At 44.3% G+C, this 25,286-nt stretch overlaps 1 protein-coding gene across 1 annotated transcript in view; it reads right to left on the bottom strand.

Annotated features, from left to right (window-relative positions):
• MALRD1 (MAM and LDL receptor class A domain containing 1) overlaps positions 1–25,286 on the bottom strand; it is a 900,174-nt gene that overhangs the window by 192,397 nt on the left and 682,491 nt on the right. The window contains exons 30-33 of the mRNA XM_073677476.1: positions 18,441–18,569; positions 16,636–16,785; positions 4,285–4,442; positions 1,291–1,492 (exon numbers count right to left, since the gene is read on the bottom strand). Of these exons, the coding sequence (XP_073533577.1) occupies positions 1,291–1,492; positions 4,285–4,442; positions 16,636–16,785; positions 18,441–18,569 (639 nt within the window). The remainder of the gene's footprint in view (positions 1–1,290; positions 1,493–4,284; positions 4,443–16,635; positions 16,786–18,440; positions 18,570–25,286) is intronic.

The raw sequence follows: 25,286 nt of genomic DNA, 5'->3' as shown, positions 1-25,286 counted from the left end.
CTATTGGAAGAAGCAATCCTAAAAATCAAACATAACCCTTTAATTAGCCTTGCCAGGAGACTTAGGATAAAAGCCAAACCAGATACTCCATTCACCAACACTTGTTTCGGGATGTTTGGCCCTCTCATGGCAGTGTTCTTAGGCAAAACTGTGAGTGAGCACACTCCCTTGGATGAAAAGCAACCCTACACATGAATGGTGTCAGTATGCTTTACTATTGGCATTACACAGGGCTCATGGTAGTGATCACCTTTTCTTCATAGGGCAATCATTCTTCCAGATGTCCTAATCCGTAAGAAGGTGACTTCAATAGAGAAAATAACTTTACCCTAGTCCTCTGCAGTCCAATCACTGTACTAGCTGCAAAATGTCAATCTGTCCTTGGTGATTTTCTTGAGGACAAGTGGCTGCTTTGCTGTCCTACTTTGACACCAGACAAGCCCCCAAAATCCTTTACCTCACTGTTTGTGCAGATGCCTGCTGCTATTCCTGAGCAATCTCTGCACTGGCATTAATCGATCCTGTAGCTGAATTCTCTTTTAGAAGATGGTCCTTGCACTTGCTGGACTTTCTTGGACACCTTGTAGCCTTCTCCACAGAAATTGAACCTCTCTCACTGAAGTTCTTGATGAGCTGATAAATGATTGATTTAGGGGCAATCTTAGAAGCAGCAATGTCCTTGCCTGTAAAGCCTTTTGATGCAAACCAATGATGACTTGTTTACTTGGAGATAACCATGATTATAAGAAGACAATGATTTCAACCACCAACCCCCTTTTAAAACTACCAGACTTCTCTCATCTCTCTTTCACGTTGATTGAATTATATCAGCTGCCTTGTCCCTATTAACACTTTTTCCTGAATTGAGAAGATCACAAAAGGATGTAAGTAGGTAATTTTGTGAAATTCAGTGGAAATGTGTTTTTTGTAATTAAGTTAATATTCATTTCAAGGAATGACTTTGCAAATCATTTGTCCAGTCTCCATAACAATCTGGAGTTAATGCAAATAGCCACTATAAAAACTGAAGCGCCAAAGTGTGAAAACTAAAATTTGTGTCAGTCTCTAAAATTTTGGCCAGTACTGTAGTACTGGGGAGAGCAGGTTTTAAAAATAGGAATTGTTTGCTCATGATCCTTCCTATCTCTCATACACTTTGATGAACCTTCATTACAAAAACAAAGTCACACAATGAGCACAATATGCGTCATTCCAGCCTGACATACATCACTGGTTAGATATCTCTAGTTTACAAGTAAACCAATTAAATAACATACTAAAACCACTCACCTTCTCCATGGCAGGCCAATGTAAATGATATATCATCCAAAGCAATGTGAACTTTTTTGTTCCGTCCTACTTGAGCTTCGAAGGCCACCCGAAAAGGACTGTGGCTGGCCAGAATGACACTGCTGTACATCCACCTTGGCTCCATGCTCTCGGTCGTTGACCACAGAAGAATATTCAGTCCATATTCAGTGACTATATATACCTGTAAAAGCAGCATATAAAACACAGAACATTAAATATCGTGTGTTATATTAACTTATGGTAAAACCGCCATTAATCACAATTTACGGGATTTAGACTGATCTCCAGCGCCGCGGACGGTGCGTGCTGATTGATGGTATAGACAGCGTCACCCAGACAGCAATTTATGCCGATGATAAAACCAATCAGTCTTGCTTTAAAGGACTCTGTGCATGATGCATGCAAACCTATCATAAAAAGTGAACGACTTTGAAAAGCTGCAAAAGGCAAATGTCTAAATAATCAATTTTGTCTCATATTCCACTGACACAATACGGTGATGTGAAACAGGAAATACATGCATAAACAGGGCAATATGCAAAAAATCCTGTTTATTCTATGCAGATGAGAGAAAGCAGGAAAAGGTGACATTCAGGAATGTGTTTACTACATGGAAGCGAGAAGCATGAAGCTCCGACATTCATTGCAGCCATTGGAAAGATATTGGACTGTGTTTGCTGAGATTGGAATATTAAAGGTGTTGTCTGTCATGAACAATCCATTTTTGCTTAAAGGCTCCACCAATAATAAGCTGATCACTAGGTGCCCTGCTTGTAAACCCTCCCCAGAGATCTGCGGTAATCTGGACAGGAACCTGGACTCAAGCGTCCAGTTTGCCTACAGTGCCCCTACAGGAGAAATGAGGCATTACACAGTGCCTAGTGACTGCCTCTCTAAGGCCTCGTGGACAGAACTTATTTTTGCGTACGAGTGTTATCCGTGGTTTTCACGGATAGCGCACATACCTAAAATTATTCTATCGGGCTGTGCACCAAGGACTGAATGATCTGCAGACATGTCCGATTTTGATCTAAGTGTTGGATCAAAATAAGCAAAGTCTATGGGTCCGTGAAAAAAATAAGACCACACTTGGATAACATCCGAGTGCGGTCCGATTTTCATGGACTGACATAGGAAGAAAGTGGAGAAACCTTTTTCTTTCTTCACGTGCGAGAAAAACTAATGCCACTCTGATCAAACTCTGATCAAACTCTGATCAGAGTCTGGTCAGCATAATCGAACCGTTTTTCTCAGATGTAAAGAAATCGATCGTGTGAGCCTTCCCTATGGGTATGTGCACAAGACGTCTTTTCCAGGTGAGATAAACCAGGTTTTCACGTGGAAGTCAATGAAGGGAAACACTGGCATTTTTGTCTGAAGCATCTTTTTACACGTTTTTTCCAGCATTTTTGGAAGCGGTTTGATTTTGTTGCCATTCTTATACGTGATTTGTGTAGCATCTTTTGTGCCTTTTTTGGGGATTATTTTCCGGCATTTTTAAGTCCATTAAGCAATGAGTAAAATACAAAATTTTTTAGGCAAAAATGGTCACAAAACGCTCCAAAAGAATCGTCTTCATGGAATCTTTTTACCTTTCTGATTGACATGTATTGTAATTATGGAGCCTGAAAACACCTGAAGAATGGTCTGCTCACTTCTTTTAACCCCTTGGCGTCTTTGAAAACCTAAAGTGGATTAAAGACGCTCAAAAGCCTGAATATATCATCAGGAAGTCGTTTCTACAAAAAAATGCAAATGTTCATTTTTTTTTTAAATGTTTTCTGAGCGCTTTTTCAGGTTGTTTTCAGAAAACACTCATTTCAAATCCATCAGAAAAAAAATGCTGTGTGAACATACTCTAACGTGCAGACGTGTGTGGCCACATAAGGGGAGAGATCTTCCTTGTATCTGCTCTACTTTCTTGATAATAGATAAACGTCCCGACCAGGGGATAATCTTCTTGTAAAAAGGGTCGTCAAGCATTTTTTTAATTCTTCATTTTTTTTGGGCATGGGCAGAAAAGTAATAAATAAATATAAATGCACACTTGTGAATCTCCCATCAATAGAGAAAGCTCAGTGGAGACATGTGCCCGCTGCAGCCATTTACCGGTGTGTTGTTCGCCACTGCCACCACTGATTGCAGCAGTCACATGATGTTCCTAGTAGTAGACTTCCAGATCCAGGTCCCAGCAGCATTACAGGGGGGACTAGGTATATGAATATGGACTAGGCAATTTTTTTGTGAAAAAAAAGTACTAAGCAATTTCTTTGCCAGGGCTTTAAAGACTAGCACAGATGGTTATATAAGGCAAAAAAATGTTATTATCATATGGAGCTATTTGGGGTACTCTCATACATTACTGTGTAATATATATATACATTTTTTTTCTGCTTGTGAATTTTTGCCATTTTTTTTAATATATTCATGTTTAACATTAATTATCCTGTTTATTACAGTTTATTACAGTCGTGTGAACACCTACTAAGTGTCAGCTTTTTGTTTTTTGTTTGTATGTAATGTTTGTACAAGATAATAGGCTTTATACTAATATTTAGCCTAAATATTTACATTTATATTTCGGAACATTATGTGCCCCATAGAGGTTATCTTACCTATTTAAAGTGTGAATCTGGCACAGCGCATAGCGAAAACAGTTGATCAATGTTACTTATAGAGAGAGGGCTACTAGCCGGTGCCGGCACTTTATTTTCAAAGTTTTCAGGTTTTCCCATAGAGGCTGTATGTATGAAGCCTACTTCTCTCCGTGGCATAGGTTTTATGGGTGTATATCCCTGTATATACTCTATGGCACCTAGCAGAACATCGTACAGCTCACTCTCTTTTACGTATGTACAATACATGGTGCCTAAGTGTTAGAAATTGATAATGATATAAGGTAAAATAATCACAAAAAAATTATTTTAGCAATTAATGGAAATTAATGGCTTTCATTTTCAATTTTATATTCACCTTTAACATCCCAGACTGTGGAGGTCCGTACATGTAATACCAAAACCGGACTCGGCACTTCTCATCACTGGCTGGAAAAACTTTGCTTGTATATATCCGAGCAGCATCTCCATCTTTTTGTTTGTCTGCATTGGCATATAGGAAGAATCTTGCTTTACCTTTTATTGGAGAAAAAAATAGTCATTAGCCTCATCGAATGAAGCAATGTGTCACACCATTATCCTACAGACATCTTCAAGTGCTTTCCAGTTATGGATGGTATATACTGAAAATTACACTACATTATAACGGGCATTTGGAGTGATTTACTAAGACTGTGGGTGTCATTCTAACAGGAGAAGACAGGTACAGTATGTGCTCAATGTTATAGGGAAAATTACCTATTGGTTTATCAGGATTATCAACAAGTGATGTCACAGCTCACCTCCTCCCCATCCTGTACAATGACTGATAACACCTCTATATATAGTAGATAACAGACTCTACCATTCACAATAGGTGATGTCACAGCTCACCTCCTCCTCCTGTACAATGACTGATAACACCTCTATATATAGTAGATAACAGACTCTACCATTCACAATAGGTGATGTCACAGCTCACCTCCTCCTCCTGTACAATGACTGATAACACCTCTCTATATAGTAGATAACAGACTCTACCATTCACAATAGGTGATGTCACAGCTCACCTCCTCCTCCTGTACAATGACTGATAACACCTCTATATATAGTAGATAACAGACTCTACCATTCACAATAGGTGATGTCACAGCTCACCTCCTCCTCCTGTACAATGACTGATAACACCTCTCTATATAGTAGATAACATACTCTACCATTCACAGTAGGTGATGTCACAGCTCACCTCCTCCTCCTGTACAATGACTGATAACACCTCTATATATAGTAGATAACAGACTCTACCATTCACAATAGGTGATGTCACAGCTCACCTCCCCCTCCTCCTACACAATGACTAATAACATCTCTATATACAGTAGATAACACAGGATTCACCAATCACAATAAGTGATATCACAGCTCACCTCCTCCCCCTCCTGTACAATGACAGATAACACCTCTATATACAGTAGATAACACAGGATCCACCAATCACAATAACTGATGTCACAGCTCACCTCCCCTCTATTCGATTACATATGTCCTGATGAGATCCTACTCATTAAATATTTAAATACAATTCATTGGGGTCTGAGACAGTCTGTTAATATCCATGAGCCCTTCAGTAAGAGAGACTGGAGCATTGTGGTATTATTGTCTCTGCTGCAGCCTGTAAAGAAAAAACACAGAGGGCCGCCCAGCGAGGGCAAGTAACAAGTCCTTGTATTATTGTAACCTAGCGCTGGCAGATAGGCTGAAGAAAGTGACAATCTGGATGTGTGTCCGATATAGTCATTGCAATGAAAGAATAATTTAATAATTTCCACCTCCGATTACACGTCTGCTTATTCATTCAACTATTGTAATGTATTTTGAGGTGATAGTTGCCATGTTGGATTTATAAACCTCATTTATCAATACATCCAAAATACGGTAGATTTTTTTTTCCATTTGAAATCACTTCTTCTTTTGTGTTGTTTTCTGATTTACACTTCAAAGGAAGGTAATCCTTTGAAAGATAATTTACAATTAGCTTGATAGATAATATGGTGACATTGACTCCAATACATTGTGGAAGAAGACAATTATTTTCTTTTCATGTTTCTTCATTGCAAATTGTAAAACTATATGATTTTCCTGCATTTCCTAATTTCTGTTAGTCTAAACAACTGCCCTATATGTGTATCTAGACAGATAGATAGATAGATAGATAGATAGATAGATTTCTGCCAATTAAGTCAACATACAAGTAGATCAAGAAAATCAAAGGGGTTTTCTCAACATCATAAATGGTTAAAATTCCAAACTTTGCAATTTACTTGGTTTAAAAAAAATCTCTCCATTCTCAAGAATGGAGGGGATTTTTATTTATTTTTTCCTTATAACTCATTGCCTAAGTTATAGGTGACTGCTTCAGTCTCTCTCTCCAGTTGAGCTTGTAAATGGAGTTCTGAAACTGGGCAGATCGCAGGATCCTGCGAGCATCAGTGCCCCTGCAGCACTCCAATGTACCAGAAACAAAGCTGCACCTGCTTGCGGAATCAGAGGACACACAGTTCAAGTCATCGGCATAGCGATGCTGCTGGTGCAACCTGTCAAATCAAGCAGGAGATAGGGAGGTTGGGGGCAGTATACTTTTGAACTTTGAAGATGACACAACCCCTTTAAACAAGAACCATAGACTTAGATCAACCTCCCCTGCTGCTACCACTCCAAATAAGGAAACTGCAGCATCATCTCCCTCCCATCCCCTCCCATTCAATTTGTCTGTGTCTGCAGTACATAATAAAGAATGGCTTCTGAAAGTTTATGTATCAAACACCTGGTGGCAAAAAAAGGGTATCTTTAGACCCTTTACAGGTGAGAATGATGCCTGCACAATACCTTTGATAGATTTTATATATTCATAGGGTGTAATGGAGTCAGGACACAGCTGAATTCTCTGCATCCTGGATTTTTATTGTTTTCTTATTACTTCCGACCCCCCTCTATAAGACTCCACAGGTCCGCAGGTCATGACCCGCTAGTTTCCAAAAAATGTTCATCTCAGTCATATTCCTATGACACTGGTATATTGCAAGAGGTTTGGCCATGTCCCTCTACTGACACTTGGACATTTGCAGATGCTCTCTTCGACAACTCTTCCACCACTTCTGACAGCACCACTGGCATCATGCATGTGGAGATCCAGAAGATGGAGGTGAGTTTTCTACTGACTCTTGTAGTGACTGTGGGGTGTAGTCCTGCTCTGGATGCCTCTGTAAACCAAGCACTGGAATACACGTGTGTTGGGATACTGACAGAGCCCTCACTATATTATCTCATATTATATTTTATTTTAACATCATAAGTCTATATTGCGAGCAACTAATGAAATCAACCCAACATCTTCCATAAACCCGAATAACGATGTGGTGTTTTGAAGCAGAATACGTAGAGTTCTGAGCCCCTGGCTGACTTTTCGGAGAGGGAATAGATCGTCCCAGCTTCCTAAAGCTTACGTGGTTTACAATCGTTTCTACCTAATTAGTTCTCAAGGACAAACATGCTAAGCGCCAAAGGTCTGACACCAGTATGTGATCCAAATGCAGAAAATAAATAGAAGGACGCAATGTTCTCTTTTTTTCTGAATCTTCTGTTCTTCATTCATTAAGTGGTCAGAAAACTAATTATAAGCCAAGAATAGACAGCGGTACAAAGAGTTCAATGTATAATGCTCTGATTCAGCCACAACTCTCAACTTAAGAATACAGAAATCCTGAATAAATACCATGACAACCTTTTACTCACCTGAAATACTATAAAATGAGGATCGTCAAAAGGGTTAGTCCAGGATAAAGGCGTTTCCTTTTTTTTTTTAAAACAATCTTGTCCATTGGTTGCATCTTTTATTGCAGTTCTGTCCCATTCAATACCAAATACAACATATGAATAAGTGTGGTGCTGTTTCTAGAAGAAAAGTTTTTATCAAATCCTGGACCTTTCCAAGTTGCGTGTTCCCAGCTAAGTCATTTAAAGGGACTGGCTACTTTATCTTTACAAGGATGAGGGGTCTAGTCAACACCGATGATGCCAAGAGCTGGAGGGAGACGCCGCATCGGATAGAGGAACAGGACATACCAGACCAAAATAAAGTCAAAAAAACAAGTAGGCCTGCTGAGGTGACGGGACAGATGAGGACCAAGTGAGTACATATTTTTTCATATTTTATCCCCTTCCTGGTGTGGCGCCCCTGAGCGTTCAGTCGCCACAGAGGTACTGCATCTCACCCAGGGGTGTGGTATCCCACCATCAGGTAAGGAAGGAGTACAGCTCAGGACCCTAACATCTGCATTCACTACACCACATTTCAGAGGGCAGGGCGAGATTGCTCCTACAGGAGAGCACAGTCCCTGATCCCTAGCTGGAGTGGAGGGAACCACAGTAAGGGGGAACCATGTAGTGGGTGTGGGTGGAGGACATAGATCAGGGGAGCACTTCAGTAGCTGTATAAAGAGGGGAGCCATCTTAGAAAGACAACCCAGTCAGACTAGTCAGAGGAGGAGAAGTGACAGGAGCAGAGGCTCTGTAGGAGCTCTGCTCCAGAGGCGGGCCTGGACAGTGAGGCCCAAGGCTGGGAGAAGGCGAGAAGAGAGGAGAGGGAGCAGGAAGGCTCCAGGAACAGAAGGGATCCCAGGGGTACGGGCAGTGCTGGAGGCCACCCGTACGCCCGAATCTACCGGGAGGTGGAGGGGTCAGGCCACACAAAGGGAACCGGATCCCTCAACTAGTAGAAGATTGCAAGTCTGAGCTAGAAACCGGAGGCTGCAGAACTCTATGTCCTGTAGCCACAAGTCCACGCCAGTCTCACCGAGAAGGTAGCCATATAGGACCCAGGGGACGGAACATACGTCGCCCGCCAAGGCCCGCGGGTACCGGATTGGAGTCACTAGGTGTGAGGTGCAGAGAAGAGGCCAGAGAAAGGACACAGAAGGGGGTCCTGATAAGTACTCCGGAGCTATCTGTGGGTGGACTGAGCCCCCTCACTAAGTAAGCACAGAACGATGTGGGCAGTTACATTGAGCTCTGTAATCTGGACTGCAACAACTGTGAGTAAAGACCCTGGGACTGCACTATCTTGTCTCTGTGTTCCTTGCTGCACCATCCTTCACTGCACTACAGCACCCAGCACAACCACCAACATCCACACACTGCCCTGAAGCGAACTCTTCCTGTGGGGAGTAATAATACCCTTGCTGCAATACCACCAGCTTCAGAGGACTGTTCCGCAGCGGCGGCCCCCTTTGGCCGCACTCCACAGGTGGCGTAGTCGGACTCTTTAATAAAACCCATATACAATTCCCCTTGGGTTGACCGTCCTGGGTCACAGACCGGGTCACCGCCACTGTGACTACAACCCCCAGCATCTACCGGCCCGGCACCGGGCACCCCATGGCCCAGGGGGCGCGTCAACTTTGGCGTAGTCGGCAGGATATGTAACCCACCCGTTATCACCGGGTATTGTGTGCCTAAAAGATTGTGTTTCCTACTGAATGTGGCGCCCACCCCTGAAGAACGGGTGCCATTTTGTGCGTGATCAAAAACAACAATGCAGAACCTCCCATCGTGGGCCGGGTCCCAGAATGGCGCCAAAAGCGCAACCAGCCCCCTGCAACTGTGGCCATGCACATAGATGTGTCCATCAAGGTGGGGAAGATGCCCCCACGTGTGGCCGACAGCCAGCAGCAATGGGACCACCCCAGAAAGGGGAGAGGAGAAAAGAAAACTGGGAAACAGGGTGTGGTCTCGAGCAGACCAGAGAGAACACACCCGGCAGGCAAGATGGAGGTAGGTGAGCCTGAGACTCCGGCCCGTGGCCTGCAGCTAAGCGAGACACCCCTTACCCTGACGGAGGTGATCTATAAGCTGACCCTGGAGGATGCGGAGTTCCTCCAGGTAGAGATGCGTAAGCTCAGCCGGCTGGTAGGAGAAGCCGAGAGAACCGCCATTGCCAGCTGGAAGAGGGAAGTGCTGGAGAAGATAAGTGTGAGACGGCAGCCAGCACCGGAATCCACCGACAGCGCCCCAGCCCCAGCGGAGCCAGACCAGGACCAGGAGGCAGAGAACAGCCCAGGAGCGGCCGCGGGAGCAGGTAGGAAGAGCTTCCCTGTCCCGGGCGCAGTCCGCACCGACCTGCTACTGGGTCCCCTGGTGGCGCCTCCATACCCAGGCGCGCACGCTCCAGACTTACCCCCAGGCCCAGAATCCACCACGGCACCGAGCGCCTACACCGCTGACCAGCTCCGTGATACTCCGGCGAAATCTCCATCCCACCTGGCCAGCTCCGCTGCTCCGCTCCTCGATCCCCTGGCGGAATCCTCGCACTACCCGGGTGACTGCTCGGAAGACCTGCTCCTGGGCCCATTACCGGAGCAGCCTACCGCCACACCCGAGTGGGGATACGGGACCCCCTCCTTCGAATGGTCCGCCAGGAATGAAGGTCAGCAGAGACCCCCCTTGCTCCCACACCTGCGACCCCGATTACCTGTGCAGGGGGAGAAGAGTTCCGGTGTGACAACCGGGAGGGGGATCTCATCGGGTTCCCGAAGGAGACCCAGGCCCAGGCCCTCCGGCGAGAAGAGTACTGCAGGAGGGAGCTCCTGCAGATGGACAAGGAGCGATATAACCGGCAGGTACAGTGGGAGCGCATGGAGGCCAGAAACATGGCGGCCAAAACACAGGTCCGCCAAGCAATGTCTACCAAGCCCAGTCCCCGTCTGGAGGGGATAATCGTAAAATTTGACTTGGACGCCGGGTGGGGCTTCATCCGGGAGCCACAGACCGATAGAGATGTCTTTGTCAACCGGCGGGACGTGGAACCCCACCTCCAGCAGGGGCATCCCGGCCGGGACCTCTATCCCGGTGACTATGTCACTTTCACCCGTCACAAGGGAAAACGCGGGTGGCATGCTCTCCAAGTCCACAAGGTGGCAAAGGACGTGCCCCCGCAGTACCAGGCTGAGTACCCGGCTGGGTCAGTTGGTAAGAATGAGGAGTTCCCCCGGCGGGAACCCCAATATTGAATATGGGTCTACAGAAACTGTAAATAGTTACCCGTAAGGGTGCAGGAAACTTTGCAAGTTTGACCGGTTTTGTGTCTGTTTAATCAGTTACCCGTGTGGGTATAAAGACAATAGGGAAGAGGACGGTGATCTCCCGAAAAACTTTCCTTTGTAAATAATTGCACTTCTTAAAGTGCCCCTTATTGGTTTTATAAGTTTACAAGAAATGACCTCAGAACAAAAACCCGTTTGCCGTGGCCGAAGACGTGGCCCAACGCCGGATCACCTATGCCCTGCAGCCATGCCCAGGGCCTACGTTGAGGGTTTGCGGACGGGTCCCTCATACTCAAGTTTGCGCCTTACTGAAAAATAGACACCTGGTTGCAGACCGCACTGTGACCGGTTGGAAAAAGTTTTATATGGAAAATGTTTTGATATGACAAATGGTGATAAAATATGAAGAATGTTTATAAGAAAAGTCTTTTATGCGTGACAGATGTGTCTATACAAGTAGAAAGAGTTTTATAATATTTTTGAAAGAGAAAACGTAACCAGTAACGTTAAAGAAAAAGAACCTCCCATAAAGGGAAGAAATGTTATGTTCTTAGTCTTCTATGTGATGCATCTAAAATATTGCATGTCTTTAATCTACCCTGTCTTTTACTCTGTTCCAGCCCGCGGACGTGTTGTGTTTTACCAGGGGGGGGGTGTGGCGCCCCTGAGGGTTCAGTCGTCACAGAGGTACTGCATCTCACCCAGGGGTGTGGCATCTCACCCTCAGGTAAGGAAGGAGTACATCTCAGGACCCTAACATCTGCATTCACTACACCACATTTCAGAGGTCAGGGCGAGATTGCTCCTACGGGAGAGCACAGTCCCTGATCCCTAGCTGGAGTGGGGGGAACCACAGTAAGGGGGAACCATGTAGTGGGTGTGGGTGGAGGACATAGATCAGGGGAGCACTTCAGTAGCTGTATAAAGAGGGGAGCCATCTTAGAAAGACAAGCCAGTCAGACTAGTCAGAGGAGGAGAAGTGACAGGAGCAGAGGCTCTGATTGAGCTCTGCTCCAGAGGCGGGCCTGGACAGTGAGGCCCAAGTCTGGGAGAAGGAGAGAAGAGAGGAGAGGGAGCAGGAAGGCTCTGGGAACAGAAGGGATCCCAGGGGTACGGGCAGTGCTGGAGGCCACCCGTACGCCCGAATCTACCGGGAGGTGGAGGGGTCAGGCCACACAAAGGGAACCGGATCCCTCAACTAGTAGAAGATTGCAAGTCTCAGCTAGAAACCGGAGGCTGCAGAACTCTATGTCCTGTAGCCACAAGTCCACGCCAGTCTCACCGAGAAGGTAGCCATATAGGACCCAGGGGACGGAACATACGTCGCCCGCCAAGGCCCGCGGGTACCGGATTGGAGTCACTAGGTGTGAGGTGCAGAGAAGAGGCCAGAGAAAGGACACAGAAGGGGGTCCTGATAAGTACTCCGGAGCTATCTGGGGGTGGACTGAGCCCCTCACCTAGTAAGCATAGAACGACGTGGGCAGTTACATTGAGATCTGTAATCTGGACTGCAACAACTGTGAGTAAAGACCCTGGGACTGCACTATCTTGTCTCTGTGCTCCTTGCTGCACCATCCCTCACTGCACTACAGCGCCCAGCACAACCACCAACATCCACACACTGCCCTGAAGCGAACTCTTCCTGTGGGGAGTAATAATACCCTTGCTGCAATACCACCAGCTTCAGAGGACTGTTACGCAGTGGCGGCCCCCTTTGGCCGCACTCCACAGGTGGCGTAGTCGGACTCTTTAATAAAACCCATATACAATTCCCCTTGGGTTGACCACCCTGGGTCACCGCCACTGTGACTACAACCCCCAGCATCTACCGGCCTGGCACAGGGTACCCCACGGCCCAGGGGGCGCGTCACTGGCTCTATATTATTCCAGCAAAAATAGCAACCAGTTTGCGACTATTTTGCTAGAGAGAATTAAAAAAAAATCCAATTTTGAAATTTTTCCATATTCAATTTTTTTAAAAAAAACCAACCAATTGAACCAATTTTCTCATCTCTACTCACTAATTTACATGTATTATAGGTTCTCCTTCTTCATCACAGGCTCCAAAGCTTTTCTGCTCTAAAAATGGCTTCTGATGGAGAAGCAGGTGATCAGACCTGTCCATCAGCCTCCTCCAATTAAAAAACAGATATCCCATCTACAATATTTTGGAGGACCCTGATAGACAGGTCTGGTCAGCTACTACTTTATCAGCAACCATTGTGAGAACAGGAGCTGTGCAGTCTGTGAGGAAGGCAGCACTAACAAGTTCTGGAGGAGAACCTTTAGCACTTACTTATAGTAAGTGTTACAAAAACATGTCCCCAACATATCTGTAAAGATAAAGTGGGCAATCCCTTTAAAGCATATCTCCAAAATATGTCATAACACGTCTCATGGATGGTGATTAGCGTCTACATTCGTCCTTTGACAGGATGCAACCAGCTTGGTAGGGAAAACAATGGTCATTGGACATCTACTCTCACTCATTGAAAAACCTCTTTAATCGTATGTAAACTTTCAAATTAGCAAAATATATACTGTACAGGTGGTAGGCAACTGGTCACCCAACAGTGATCAATCTGCATTCTCTCTTCTGTTTTAATACTCTCCATGATTGGCTTTCCTCCCATCCACTTTGAAAACGTCCATTGACTTATGTCACAAAAAATGGGTCCATCATCCATTGACTTATGTCACAAAAAATGGGTCCTGTGCCCCCAATCTGCACAGGACATATGGCCATACATGCACAGACACTGCCCAAAGTGGACCAGAGGCATGAACCCAAGAGTTAAGAGTACTAACTGGACTGTTCTCCTGTTGACTACCATTAATCCTTGTACGAAGAGGCCAACTTCCGTTTTTGCATTTTCATTTTTTCCTCACCTTCTTCCCAGAGTAATATCGTTATTACTTTTCTGTCTACATAGACATATGAGAGCTTGACTTTTTGCCGAACTAGTTGTACTTTTCAATGACACCATTCATTTTTTCATATAACGAACTGGAAATGGTGGAAAAAATTGGGGAGAAATTGTGAAAAAAATGCAATTCTGACATTGTTTTTTGGGAATTGTTTTTACCGTGTACATTGTGTGGTAAAAATGACCTCATAATATGATTATCCTCATCAGTACGATTATAGTGATAATCAACATGTTCAGTTTTTTTTATATATTTTAGTGGTGAAAAAAAAAACAGAAGTTCGACAAAAAAATTTTTGCGGGTTGTGTTGCCATTTTTCAGTCTATGTGGCTCTGTGTGATGATTTTTTTGCGGGACAAGACAACGTTTTTATTGATACTATTTTGGGATAGACATTTTGACCAAGTGTTATAGCATTTTTTATGGCATTGCAGCGATCAGAAAAACATAATTTTACTGCACTCAATTTTTTTCCGTTTACGGTGTTTACCGATTGGGTTAATTATTATTTTAATTTGATAGATCTGACTTTTCTGAATGTGGCAATACCACATGCAGTATGTATACATTTTTTTTATATTATCTTTGTTTTTAATGGGGGGAAAAGGGTGATTTCAATTTTTATGTTTTTTTTTTTTTCATATTTTTTAAAACATTTTTTTTTAGTTTTCACTGTTCTTGTTAGTCCCCTTAGGGGACTATAATCTGAAAACATCTGATCACTTGTGCTGTATATAGCAATACTAGAGTATTGCTGCATATAGGAAAAATCACGGTCTCCTTTGAAGCCCGGCCACAGGCAGGGTTTCAAGGGAATTCTGTAATGACAAACACAGAGGTCTTCAGCAGATCTCCGGGTGTTATAGCAACCCATCGGCAACCCGCAATAACATCATGGGTGAGCCGATAAGCAGACAGAATGATGCACCCACTGTGGAAATACAAGGGTCAGTGAGTGCTCTCATCCGCCGGTCTGGCTGTCTTTAGAAAGACCGCACGGGCCGGGGATCATCCCACTTAACACCTGTACAACACTCCGGTAAGACTTTACTGGATTACCAATAGTTAACAGCATATGGTACATTCCCAGCAGGGACCCAAGATGGTGCAAGTGACAGAATCTCATCCTTCCGCTGGCTCCCCAGGGATTAAAACCTTCTCGACTTCGGGGCATCCAGTGCCAACTACCCCAACCAGCAGCACCCCCCTTTTTGCAAGTACCCACTTAGAGGAGGTAGCGGCAAGCTTAGGAAACTGACTGAGAACAGCAAGGTATGTGGCCAGGTGACCAGATTGTCCCAACCTGGGTTATCCAAATGGATTTGTGGGCTCAGCGTTGGGCAGGGGAGCAGTTCTGTAATCCACCAGCTGGAACCATGGTCCCTAGGCTGAAGTCCCATAGAATCACACTGGTGACAGGAGAAGGTCCCATTTTATATCCTTCAGCTTCCATTTCAGGGCATTATACCCTACCGGATTGGGGGGGGGGGGAGATAATCATGACTGTTCCCACATTGTTCGCTAAATCAAATAGACTGCATAATTGTCCTCCAAATGATGCAGACTAGTACACCACAGGGGGCTGATACAATCCGTACTTAGCAGGCATTCCACAAAATTAGCATACAACAAGGGGGCACAGGACAGTCTCACATGAAACAATGACTCAAGACACTTGACTTACTGAACAAAGGAATAGTATGTCTCGCATAATTAAGAATAGTTGACCCCAGCACAAGGGGCTAAATTTTTCTCATTGACACTGAGTCATCACATCCCCCTGCTGGTGCATTGTTAATACCACTGTCAGAGTTTAACAGCGGCTTTTAACAAATTAACTATCGCAGGTGACACTTTGCACCACCAATGATTTTTAGAGGCAGGTCCTGGCTGTAATTCACAGCCATTGCCTTCTGAGAATGGGGAAAGCTCTCCCCGCGAGCCCGCTCCAAACACCCGCTTCCGACTTACACCATACATGTGTGACGGATGTCATGGATGGGTCAAGTTTGACAATGGGGGACCTAGGACAATGGATGTGACAACTGTACTGTTATGTTCTGCTACCAGAGCTAAGGAAAGAGAGGAGATCTGTCCCTACGATAGAACTCAGCTTAATCCCTACGATGTAACAGGGAACCTGATCCTGCGATCAGACCTGCTAAAGTCCTAAGCTAGTCTGTACGGAGACCTATAGATTTGGGGAAGGAATCCCTACAAGTACTAAGGACTGGGAGGAATATGGGACAACTCCTAACAGAAATAGTAGCAGACAGACGAACAAACAAAATATATAGAACATAGAGGTCAGTAGACCAAGCAAACTAACAAAGCAAGACACAGAGCACAGGCTAGCTAGAAAGTAGATATACAATGAAGTCCAGCAAAGCCAGAAGGGCGGAGCAGGATTAAATAGGCCAACAAGGTCATGTGACCAGCAAAGGAAAAAAAACCTAAGAGCAAGGTTCTAACATGTACCCCCTCTTCTTATGCTACTTTGAGTATTTTTGCTATAGGGTTTATTTTACAAAAACTCCCTTTCTGTGGAGCACTAAAGGACATTTCAATATTTCAGATGTGCAACAAACACAAAATTGGCCACAATGGAGGTCACCTTAGAAGCTCAATCTTTGGTATCTGGTTTCTACATAATTTTTAGGGGTATTTTTGTAATCTGAGATTTGATAACATAGATGGCTACTTACCTGGAGTGTGGCCTGTGTGTAGGTAATTGCTGACTTTGTGTTCTACTGTCCAGATAAAATCATTTGTATCGTCTTGCGAGAGATCACATCCAAAATTGATCCCATCTGAATTCTCGAAATTACAGCTCCCTGGAACATTGGTGAACTCACCTATGTATATGGGAAATAATTTTGGCTTTTAATGGATAAGCACATGGGAGACGTTCACTCAATATGTTCTCAGAAATTCACACAAAAATCACTTTACTATGAAAGCAGAAAGATAAATGCTTAATTTACTTAAATCAACGTCTGCTTTACCCTTCTCTCGAGCAATACCATCTTCTGCTGCTGGAACCATGGACGATTTCCTATAAATCTATTAAGGGATTAGCTCATCCTGGCTTAACACATTTACTTAATTTCACAAAGGAATTCCTATTCTTCATATCAGTACTTGTTCAGTGCCGTTTAACCGAGTGTGAAAATTGTAAATAAGATAATTTACATTTCCAATGAATATATCCCTGACATTGAAAAAGTAAACCTGACATGCAATATGGTTGTTATTATGAGGACTTTTTTGCCTAAATTCTTCCTATAACTGTGTGGCAGATTTGATGTCACATGTCATAAAATAATGACTGATGAGTCTGACACTATGTAAAATATATGTAAAAGTAAATAAGTATCACGTTTTTCACCGATAGCACTCGTACCTCTATGGGGTAGTTCACATGTCTGATTTTTTTCCTCGGAACAAGTGGTCCGCACAAAAGAGACCCATTCGATATTGATCCGAGTGTTTGATCAAACTCGCCAAGTCTATGGTATGTACTACTCGAATGCCTTCCATGTGCTGTTTTTTTTTTAGTTTAACAGATTGTTTAATAGGAGAAGCTTGAAAAAAACCTTCATCAGTTTTTTTTTGTCATCCGAAAAAAACTGATGAAACTCTGACCAAATTCTAATGGTATAAACTGGTACTCAGACCAAACTTTGATGACACTCTGATCAAAACTACTGATGAAACTTGAATTGTTTTTGAAAGTAGCAATCCTAAAAGTCAATTATCAATCCTTTAACGAGCCTTGTCACATGACATAGGATAAAAGCCAAAACCAAAATCTCAGTTTGCAGACACTGTGTTTCAAGGTGCTGCCCCTTATCAGTGCAAAGTGTGAGAGCTGGTTTGGCTGGGTGAGAGGTGTCTGACCGGGATCCAAGGGGTTACGTTCCTCCTTGCTGAGAGTGACATGTCATGCCTGACATGCCAAGGTGAGGAGACTTTTAAGTATTGCAATGCTCCTCTGGGAAAAATGCAAATTGTCTCTTCAGAGAGGAAAAGGGCTAAAACGCTAGTGCCACCTATTGGAAGTAGCAAACTTAATAGTCAATGTCGACCCTCTAACAAGCCTTGCCACATGACATAGGATAAAAGCCAAAACCAAGAGCTCAATTTGCAGAAACTGTGTTTCGGGGTACTGCCCCTCATCAGTGCAAAGTATCAGATCTGGTTTGGCTGAGTGAGAGGCGTCTGACCGGATCCAAGGGGAAACATTTAAAGCGTTATAATACGGATGTGTGGAGACTAGCTGTGCCTTGTATATGAAGGCTAAGTTGTAGCTATATGTACAGTACATATATTAATGTTGCAATATATTATAGAGATGTCGGAGATACAATAGCTACAGGACAAATATACAGTAGTCAGGCAATAATCACCACAACACATATGTAAGCACATAGATAGAGTAAAATAGTAAAAAATAATAACATAGAAGTAACAGTCACTATGATAAAGTTAGAAGTCGAGATTTACATACTGCAGTCAGCTTCATCTGAAGAGTCCTCACAGTCAGGCTTGTAGTCACAGACAAGGTTGGATTCAATGCATTTTTGGTTTTTGCATATAAAATCTGTGTCTTCAGGGCATTTTCCAGGCTCCTCTCCAACTGCAACCAACAAGACGTTAAAATCAATACTCAGCCGAATCGATGTATGCTCCATTTCATTTGTTGATTTAAGTTTAGTAACACGTTGTTTCCATTAACATCGTGTCATCTCTTTACCATTATTTGTACTGGTTGTAATACTTGGCTTTTCTGTTTATTTAAGAATTAAAGGTGAACTAAATGGAAAGACATCAGCTTATGAAATGATAGACAATAGCTACGAGCCCATACTGTATACTGTACATCATTCATAAGAGTATGTAAGAGGTGCCTGGGGTAACCTTGTAGAACATAACCTTGTGAAACACTCAGGATGGGCCCAGGCTGGAGATCCCCTCTTGGGGATGTGCACAGAAAGCCCCCAAACTGGATAAATGGGCTTGCAGATGTTTGAAAATTAAATCCATCAACACCTTTATATCTTCTATCTGTTGCTGAATTCCTGAGAAATCAGCATTTAAAATCAAATGCAAATGAGACGTTAAGTGCTCTGGGTGTGACAAATGTTCCTTTGCTTCCTGAAGTTGCTTTCCCACTCAGCACCAGACTTTTTTAGCTTGATCGACTGCTCACTCTCTGTATTACATCAGGAACCATGCACGGAAATCAGACACTAAACTATCAATCAATGTAAAGAGACTGGTACTAGGTGGGGAGACATCCTCAGGAGTAGAGATGAGCGTTGTCCTACTCGAACTGTTCGCCAATCTCAAATTCGAGCTGTTTTGGGCGGTGTTCAAGCCGGTCGGCGAACACGAACAATTTGAGAAAAATTCGGCTGTTCGAGGTTATGTTCGATAACTGTTCGTGCACCAAAATCATAACTGGATTTTTTCTCAGTAATGATGAAAATTAATGTTAATACGCAGTTTGAGTGTACAGCGGGGCGGGGGGAGGGGCAGGGGATGGATCTCTGCAGGAACAATGAAGATCTCCATTTTTTTTTCTCTTTCCCGCATTTGCAGTGGGGAGGTGCAATCTGTCAGCCTATCAGCAGCGCACACACGGAGCGAAGTGCTTTTTTTCACACAAGCAAGGGCATGTGTGATTGGCAGTGTATGTCACATGTCCTTGCCCTATAAGACCAAGCCATTTTCCCCGTCGCCACCATTTTCTCACTGCTGCAGCTGCGTGTTAGACGGCACCGCTGTTGCTGTGTGCGCTATACCTTGTTAATTTCAAGCCAATTTTCGCACAAATCTACAGATAGCTTGGGAGTAGGGAATAGTTGTGATTGCAGTCCTTTTAAGGACTAGGTTACAGCATTTCCTACGACTTTTATCAGGCAGGTCTGTGCTCTTAAATAGATAGATTGTGGGAGTAAAGACTAATTGTAATTGGAGTCCTTTTCAGGACTAGGTTACATCAGTTCCTATCAGTTTTTGCCAGGCAGGTCTGTGCCAGTGCTGTGCAAGTTTTTTTCACAGCATTTGGCTGAATCTAGCAAAGCTAATCCTTTTTGGCCTATTGCAGAGTGTGTTAGTCAGTGGAGTAGCCTATCTGTGTTGCAAGATATACCACCTGTGTATAGAATACCAATTTTTTTACTGCACCTAGTGAAGTAAAATCTTTTGGGCATAGCATCATTCTATTAGTCCATCTATACTGACCTCCATCAGGTTGCAAACTGAATATAATTTTTTTCTGCATCTAGCTCTGAAAAAATATTTGGGCTTCTAGCAGTGTGTGGGACTTGTTCTATTAGTCCTTCTATACTGACCTCCAGCAGGTTGCAAATTGAATATAATTTTTTTCTGCATCTAGCTCTGAAAAAATATTTGGGCTTCTAGCGGTGTGTGGGACTTGGTCTATTAGTCCATCTATACTGACCTCCATCAGGTTGCAAATTAAAAATAATTTTTTTCTGCATCTAGCTCTGAAAAAATATTTGGGCTTCTAGCAGTGTGTGGGACTTGGTCTATTAGTCCATCTATACTGACCTCCATCAGGTTGCAAATTAAAAATAATTTTTTTCTTCATTTATCTCTGAAAAAATATTTGGGCTTCTAGCAGCGTGTGGGACTTGTTCTATTAGTCCATCTATACTGACCTCCATCAGGTTGCAAATTAAAAATAATTTTTTTCTTCATTTATCTCTGAAAAAATATTTGGGCTTCTAGCAGCGTGTGGGACTTGTTCTATTAGTCCATCTATACTGACCTCCATCAGGTTGCAAATTGAATAAAAAAATTTTCTGCATCTAGCTCTGAAAAAATATTTGGGCTTCTAGCGGTGTGTGGGACTTGGTCTATTAGTCCATCTATACTGACCTCCATCAGGTTGCAAATTAAAAATAATTTTTTTCTGCATCTAGCTCTGAAAAAATATTTGGGCTTCTAGCAGTGTGTGAGACTTGGTCTATTAGTCCATCTATACTGACCTCCATCAGGTTGCAAATTAAAAATAATTTTTTTCTTCATTTAGCTCTGAAAAAATATTTGGGCTTCTAGCAGTGTGTGGGACTTGTTCTATTAGTCCTTCTATACTGACGTCCAGCAGGTTGCAAATTGAATATAATTTTTTTCTGCATCTAGCTCTGAAAAAATATTTGGGCTTCTAGCGGTGTGTGGGACTTGGTCTATTAGTCCATCTATACTGACCTCCATCAGGTTGCAAATTAAAAATAATTTTTTTCTGCATCTAGCTCTGAAAAAATATTTGGGCTTCTAGCAGTGTGTGGGACTTGGTCTATTAGTCCATCTATACTGACCTCCATCAGGTTGCAAATTGAATAAAAAAAATTTCTGCATCTAGCTCTGAAAAAATATTTGGGCTTCTAGCGGTGTGTGGGACTTGGTCTATTAGTCCATCTATACTGACCTCCATCAGGTTGCAAATTAAAAATAATTTTTTTCTGCATCTAGCTCTGAAAAAATATTTGGGCTTCTAGCAGTGTGTGGGACTTGGTCTATTAGTCCATCTATACTGACCTCCATCAGGTTGCAAATTGAATAAAAAAATTTTCTGCATCTAGCTCTGAAAAAATATTTGGGCTTCTAGCGGTGTGTGGGACTTGGTCTATTAGTCCATCTATACTGACCTCCATCAGGTTGCAAATTAAAAATAATTTTTTTCTGCATCTAGCTCTGAAAAAATATTTGGGCTTCTAGCGGTGTGTGGGACTTGGTCTATTAGTCCATCTATACTGACCTCCATCAGGTTGCAAATTAAAAATAATTTTTTTCTGCATCTAACCCAGCCAATAGTTTTGGCCTAATACCACAGTTTGGCCACTCAGCTCTGCTCGGTTACCATCCATTGTTTTTTTGTGCAAACAACTCCAGAGTTGTGAATTAGTTAACCACCAAAATGAGTGGAAAAATGCCTGCTGCTGGTGGAAAGGGGAATAGGCGTGTTGGGAAGGGGAAAAAAGGTTGTGTCCGTGGGGTAGGTGCAGAAGAAAGACCATCTTCCAGCCAAACTAAAATGTCTACTTCTTTTAGCGGACAATGTGATAAGATCCCTTTCTTACGGCCACGCCAATCGCTACAAATTCCAGATGAGGCACAAAAACAGCAGGTGCTTCAACGGATATCAAGTGCTCCTTTAAGTGGGCTCTCCTCCACATCAACTTCAACATCACAAATACTCCAGTCCTCAAAGGTGTCACCCAAATCGCACTTGCTTCCTCACAGCTCCCAAATCTCCAGCTGCCCGTCTGAGTATGAGGTAGAACAGATGGTTGAGTCTGCAGAGCTGTTTACTCATACTATAGCCTGGGAATCAGAGGTCGACTCCAGCGCTTCTGTGAATCCAGACGAGGAAATGATCTGCACTGATGCCCAGAATCTTTATGAGTCGGATCCAGGACCAGACGCAGAAGGTTCTGACCATAATGTAGACCCTCATTCCCAAACTGTAACTCCTGTTGGTGGAGACAATGAGGAAGACGATGATAAGACTCAAATACCTGATTGGAGCGACAACTTTAGTTTTTTGTCAGGGCAGGAACAGGTTGGCTCTGAGGACGACGGGTGTGATAACGCACAGGGTGATGATGATGAGGTCGGAGATCCCACTTACTGTCAACCCACAGTCAGCCAAGAGATGAGGTCAGCAGAGGAGGTGGAGGAAGATGCTAGTGACGACGAGGTCAGGTTGCGCCTTCCTGGACAGAGACGTAGTACTGGAAGCACGTCAACAACTGCATCCTCAAACACAACTCTGCCTCTCACCACAAGTCGTGGTGGCTCTTCAGGTCGCATGGGTGCTAAGCCTTGCATAGCCTGGGCATTTTTTCAGATCGATAAAGATGACCCAACTCGTGTTATCTGTAACATTTGTCAGCAAAAGCTAAGTAGAGGCCAAAAAATACATAGTTTGAGTACTTCATGCATGAACCGGCACATGGACATGAAGCATAAGTTGCAGTGGGAAGCTCAGTGTGCTACAATCCGGTCTAGCCGGCCGGGCCAACCACCGTCTGCCATATCTTGTGCATCCGTGGCCTCTTCATCCTCTGTGACTGGGGGGACAGCAGTCACACCTGTTTTGGGGCGCAGACCTGCCACCTCTTTACCCGCAACAGCCAGCGTGATTGGCAGGTCATCATTTTCTTTGGAGGTGGTAACACCAGCTGGTCTTGAGCGCTGTCCGACATCGATAGCACCACCTTTGGATCAAGGCAACCTAACATGTCCGCCTGCATCTTCCTCACAGACCGGCAGTTTGCCGGGGACACCCTTATCAACCCCGTCTAAGCACAATAGCCAGCCCTCGGTCCCTCAGATGTGGACAAGCAAAAGACCATTTCCTCCTAGCCATGAGAAAGCTAAGAGGTTGAATTTCACCATCTGCAAGCTCTTGGCTACAGAAATGCTGCCTTTCCGCCTGGTGGACACAGAGGATTTTCGAGACCTTATGTCCGTCGCAGTGCCCCAGTACCAGATGCCCAGTCGGCACTACTTCTCAAAGAAAGGTGTGCCTGCGCTCCACCAGCATGTCGCACACAACATCACCGCTTCTTTGAGAAACTCTGTGTGTGACAGGGTGCATTTCACCACAGACACTTGGACGAGTAGGCATGGACAGGGGCGTTACATGTCGCTGACTGGGCACTGGGTAACTATGGTGACAGCAGGACAAGGGGCTGCTGTCCAAGTCTTGCCGTCCCCACGTGTTGTGCGTCAATCCTCTTTATGTCATTTTTCCTCCACTGCTTCTGCCTCCTCAACCTCCTCTCGGTCTTCCACCTGCACCCAAAGCCTGTCTGGTCATGCCACAAGCTTTCTAACTGCGCAGAAGGGATCCTGCACACCTCCTTACTATGCTGGCAGTAGGGCTCAACGTCATCAGGCGGTTTTTACATTGAAATGTCTGGGAAATGTGAGTCACACAGCTGAGGAGTTGTGGTCAGCTCTGGAGAACCAATTTCATGAATGGTTGTCTCCACTGGACCTGAAACCAGGGAAGGCCGTGTGCGACAATGCTGCAAACCTGGGTGCGGCCCTTCGCCGGGGCAATGTCACACACGTGCCTTGTATGGCTCACGTGTTGAACCTGGTTGTCCAGCAATTTTTAGCCCACTATCCCAGACTAGATGGCCTTCTGCAGAGGGCACGGTCGCTGTGTGCTCACTTCCGCCGTTCGCATCCCGCAGCTCAGCGACTTACATCTCTACAGAAGTCGTTGGGCCTGCCACTTCACCGGCTAAAATGCGATGTGCCTACCCGGTGGAATTCAACTCTGCACATGTTGCAGCGACTGTGGCAGCACCGACAAGCCCTGGTGCAATACGTTCTGACGTATAGCCTGGGCCAACGAGATTCAGAGGTGGGGCAAATCACGCTGGAGGAGTGGTCTCAGATCAGGGACCTATGCACCCTTCTGCACAGTTTTGAAATGGCGACGAAGATGTTTAGTGCTGACGATGCCATTATCAGCATGACTATTCCGGTGATTTACATGCTGGAGCACATGTTAAACAGAATTCGGAGTCAGGTGGTGGCACAAGAGGAGGTGGAGGAAGTAGAGGAGGAGGAGTTGTATGCGGAAGGGCTAACATCTGCAAGGTCCAGACGGTCGGCAGCACCAGGGCGGCAGGCATGTGAGGGTGGGGGAGATGATTTTACCAGGGCGCATGGTAGCAGCCAAACTAGTGAGGAAGGTGCAGGAGCCCAGGAAGAAGTGGAGGACGAACTGATGGAAGACTCATCAGATGAGGGAGACCTTGATCACATTTCTGTTGTGCGAGGTTGGGGGGAGAGGACAGAGGAAGGAAGCATGATTGTTACCTCGCCACCAACACAACAGGGACTTGGTGCTCCTGGATGCGCAACACACATGAGTGCCTTCTTGCTGCACTACCTGCAACATGACCCTCGAATTGTGAGAATTAGAAATAATCCTGACTACTGGGTTGCCACACTGTTAGATCCCCGGTACAAAATTAAATTTGCAGAAATTATTCCTGCCATAGAAAGGGATGCACGCATGCAGGAGTATCAGCAGAGACTGTTGCAGAATCTTACATGTGCTTTTCCACAAAATACCAGTGGTGCACGTAGTGAATCTCACAGTTCCAACTTGCCAACCGTGGGACCGTCAAGTGTTCAGCACTCAAACCGTAACAGAACCACAGTATCTGCTGGTAACATCAATTTTGCGGAATCATTTCACCACTTTTTTAGCCCATCCTTTGCAAGGCCACAGGAGACAAGAAGTCTGACACATAGTCAACGCCTAGAGACGATGGTACAGGAGTATCTCCAAGTAAAC

The sequence above is a fragment of the Phyllobates terribilis genome, unplaced genomic scaffold (genome assembly GCF_046119375.1).
Source record: "Phyllobates terribilis strain yellow unplaced genomic scaffold, ASM4611937v1 Scaffold_4__5_contigs__length_816908805, whole genome shotgun sequence".
In the NCBI taxonomy this organism is placed as follows: domain Eukaryota; kingdom Metazoa; phylum Chordata; class Amphibia; order Anura; family Dendrobatidae; genus Phyllobates; species Phyllobates terribilis.
Note: the sequence above shows the minus strand (reverse complement) of the source record. Positions and strands in the feature narration are given on the sequence as shown.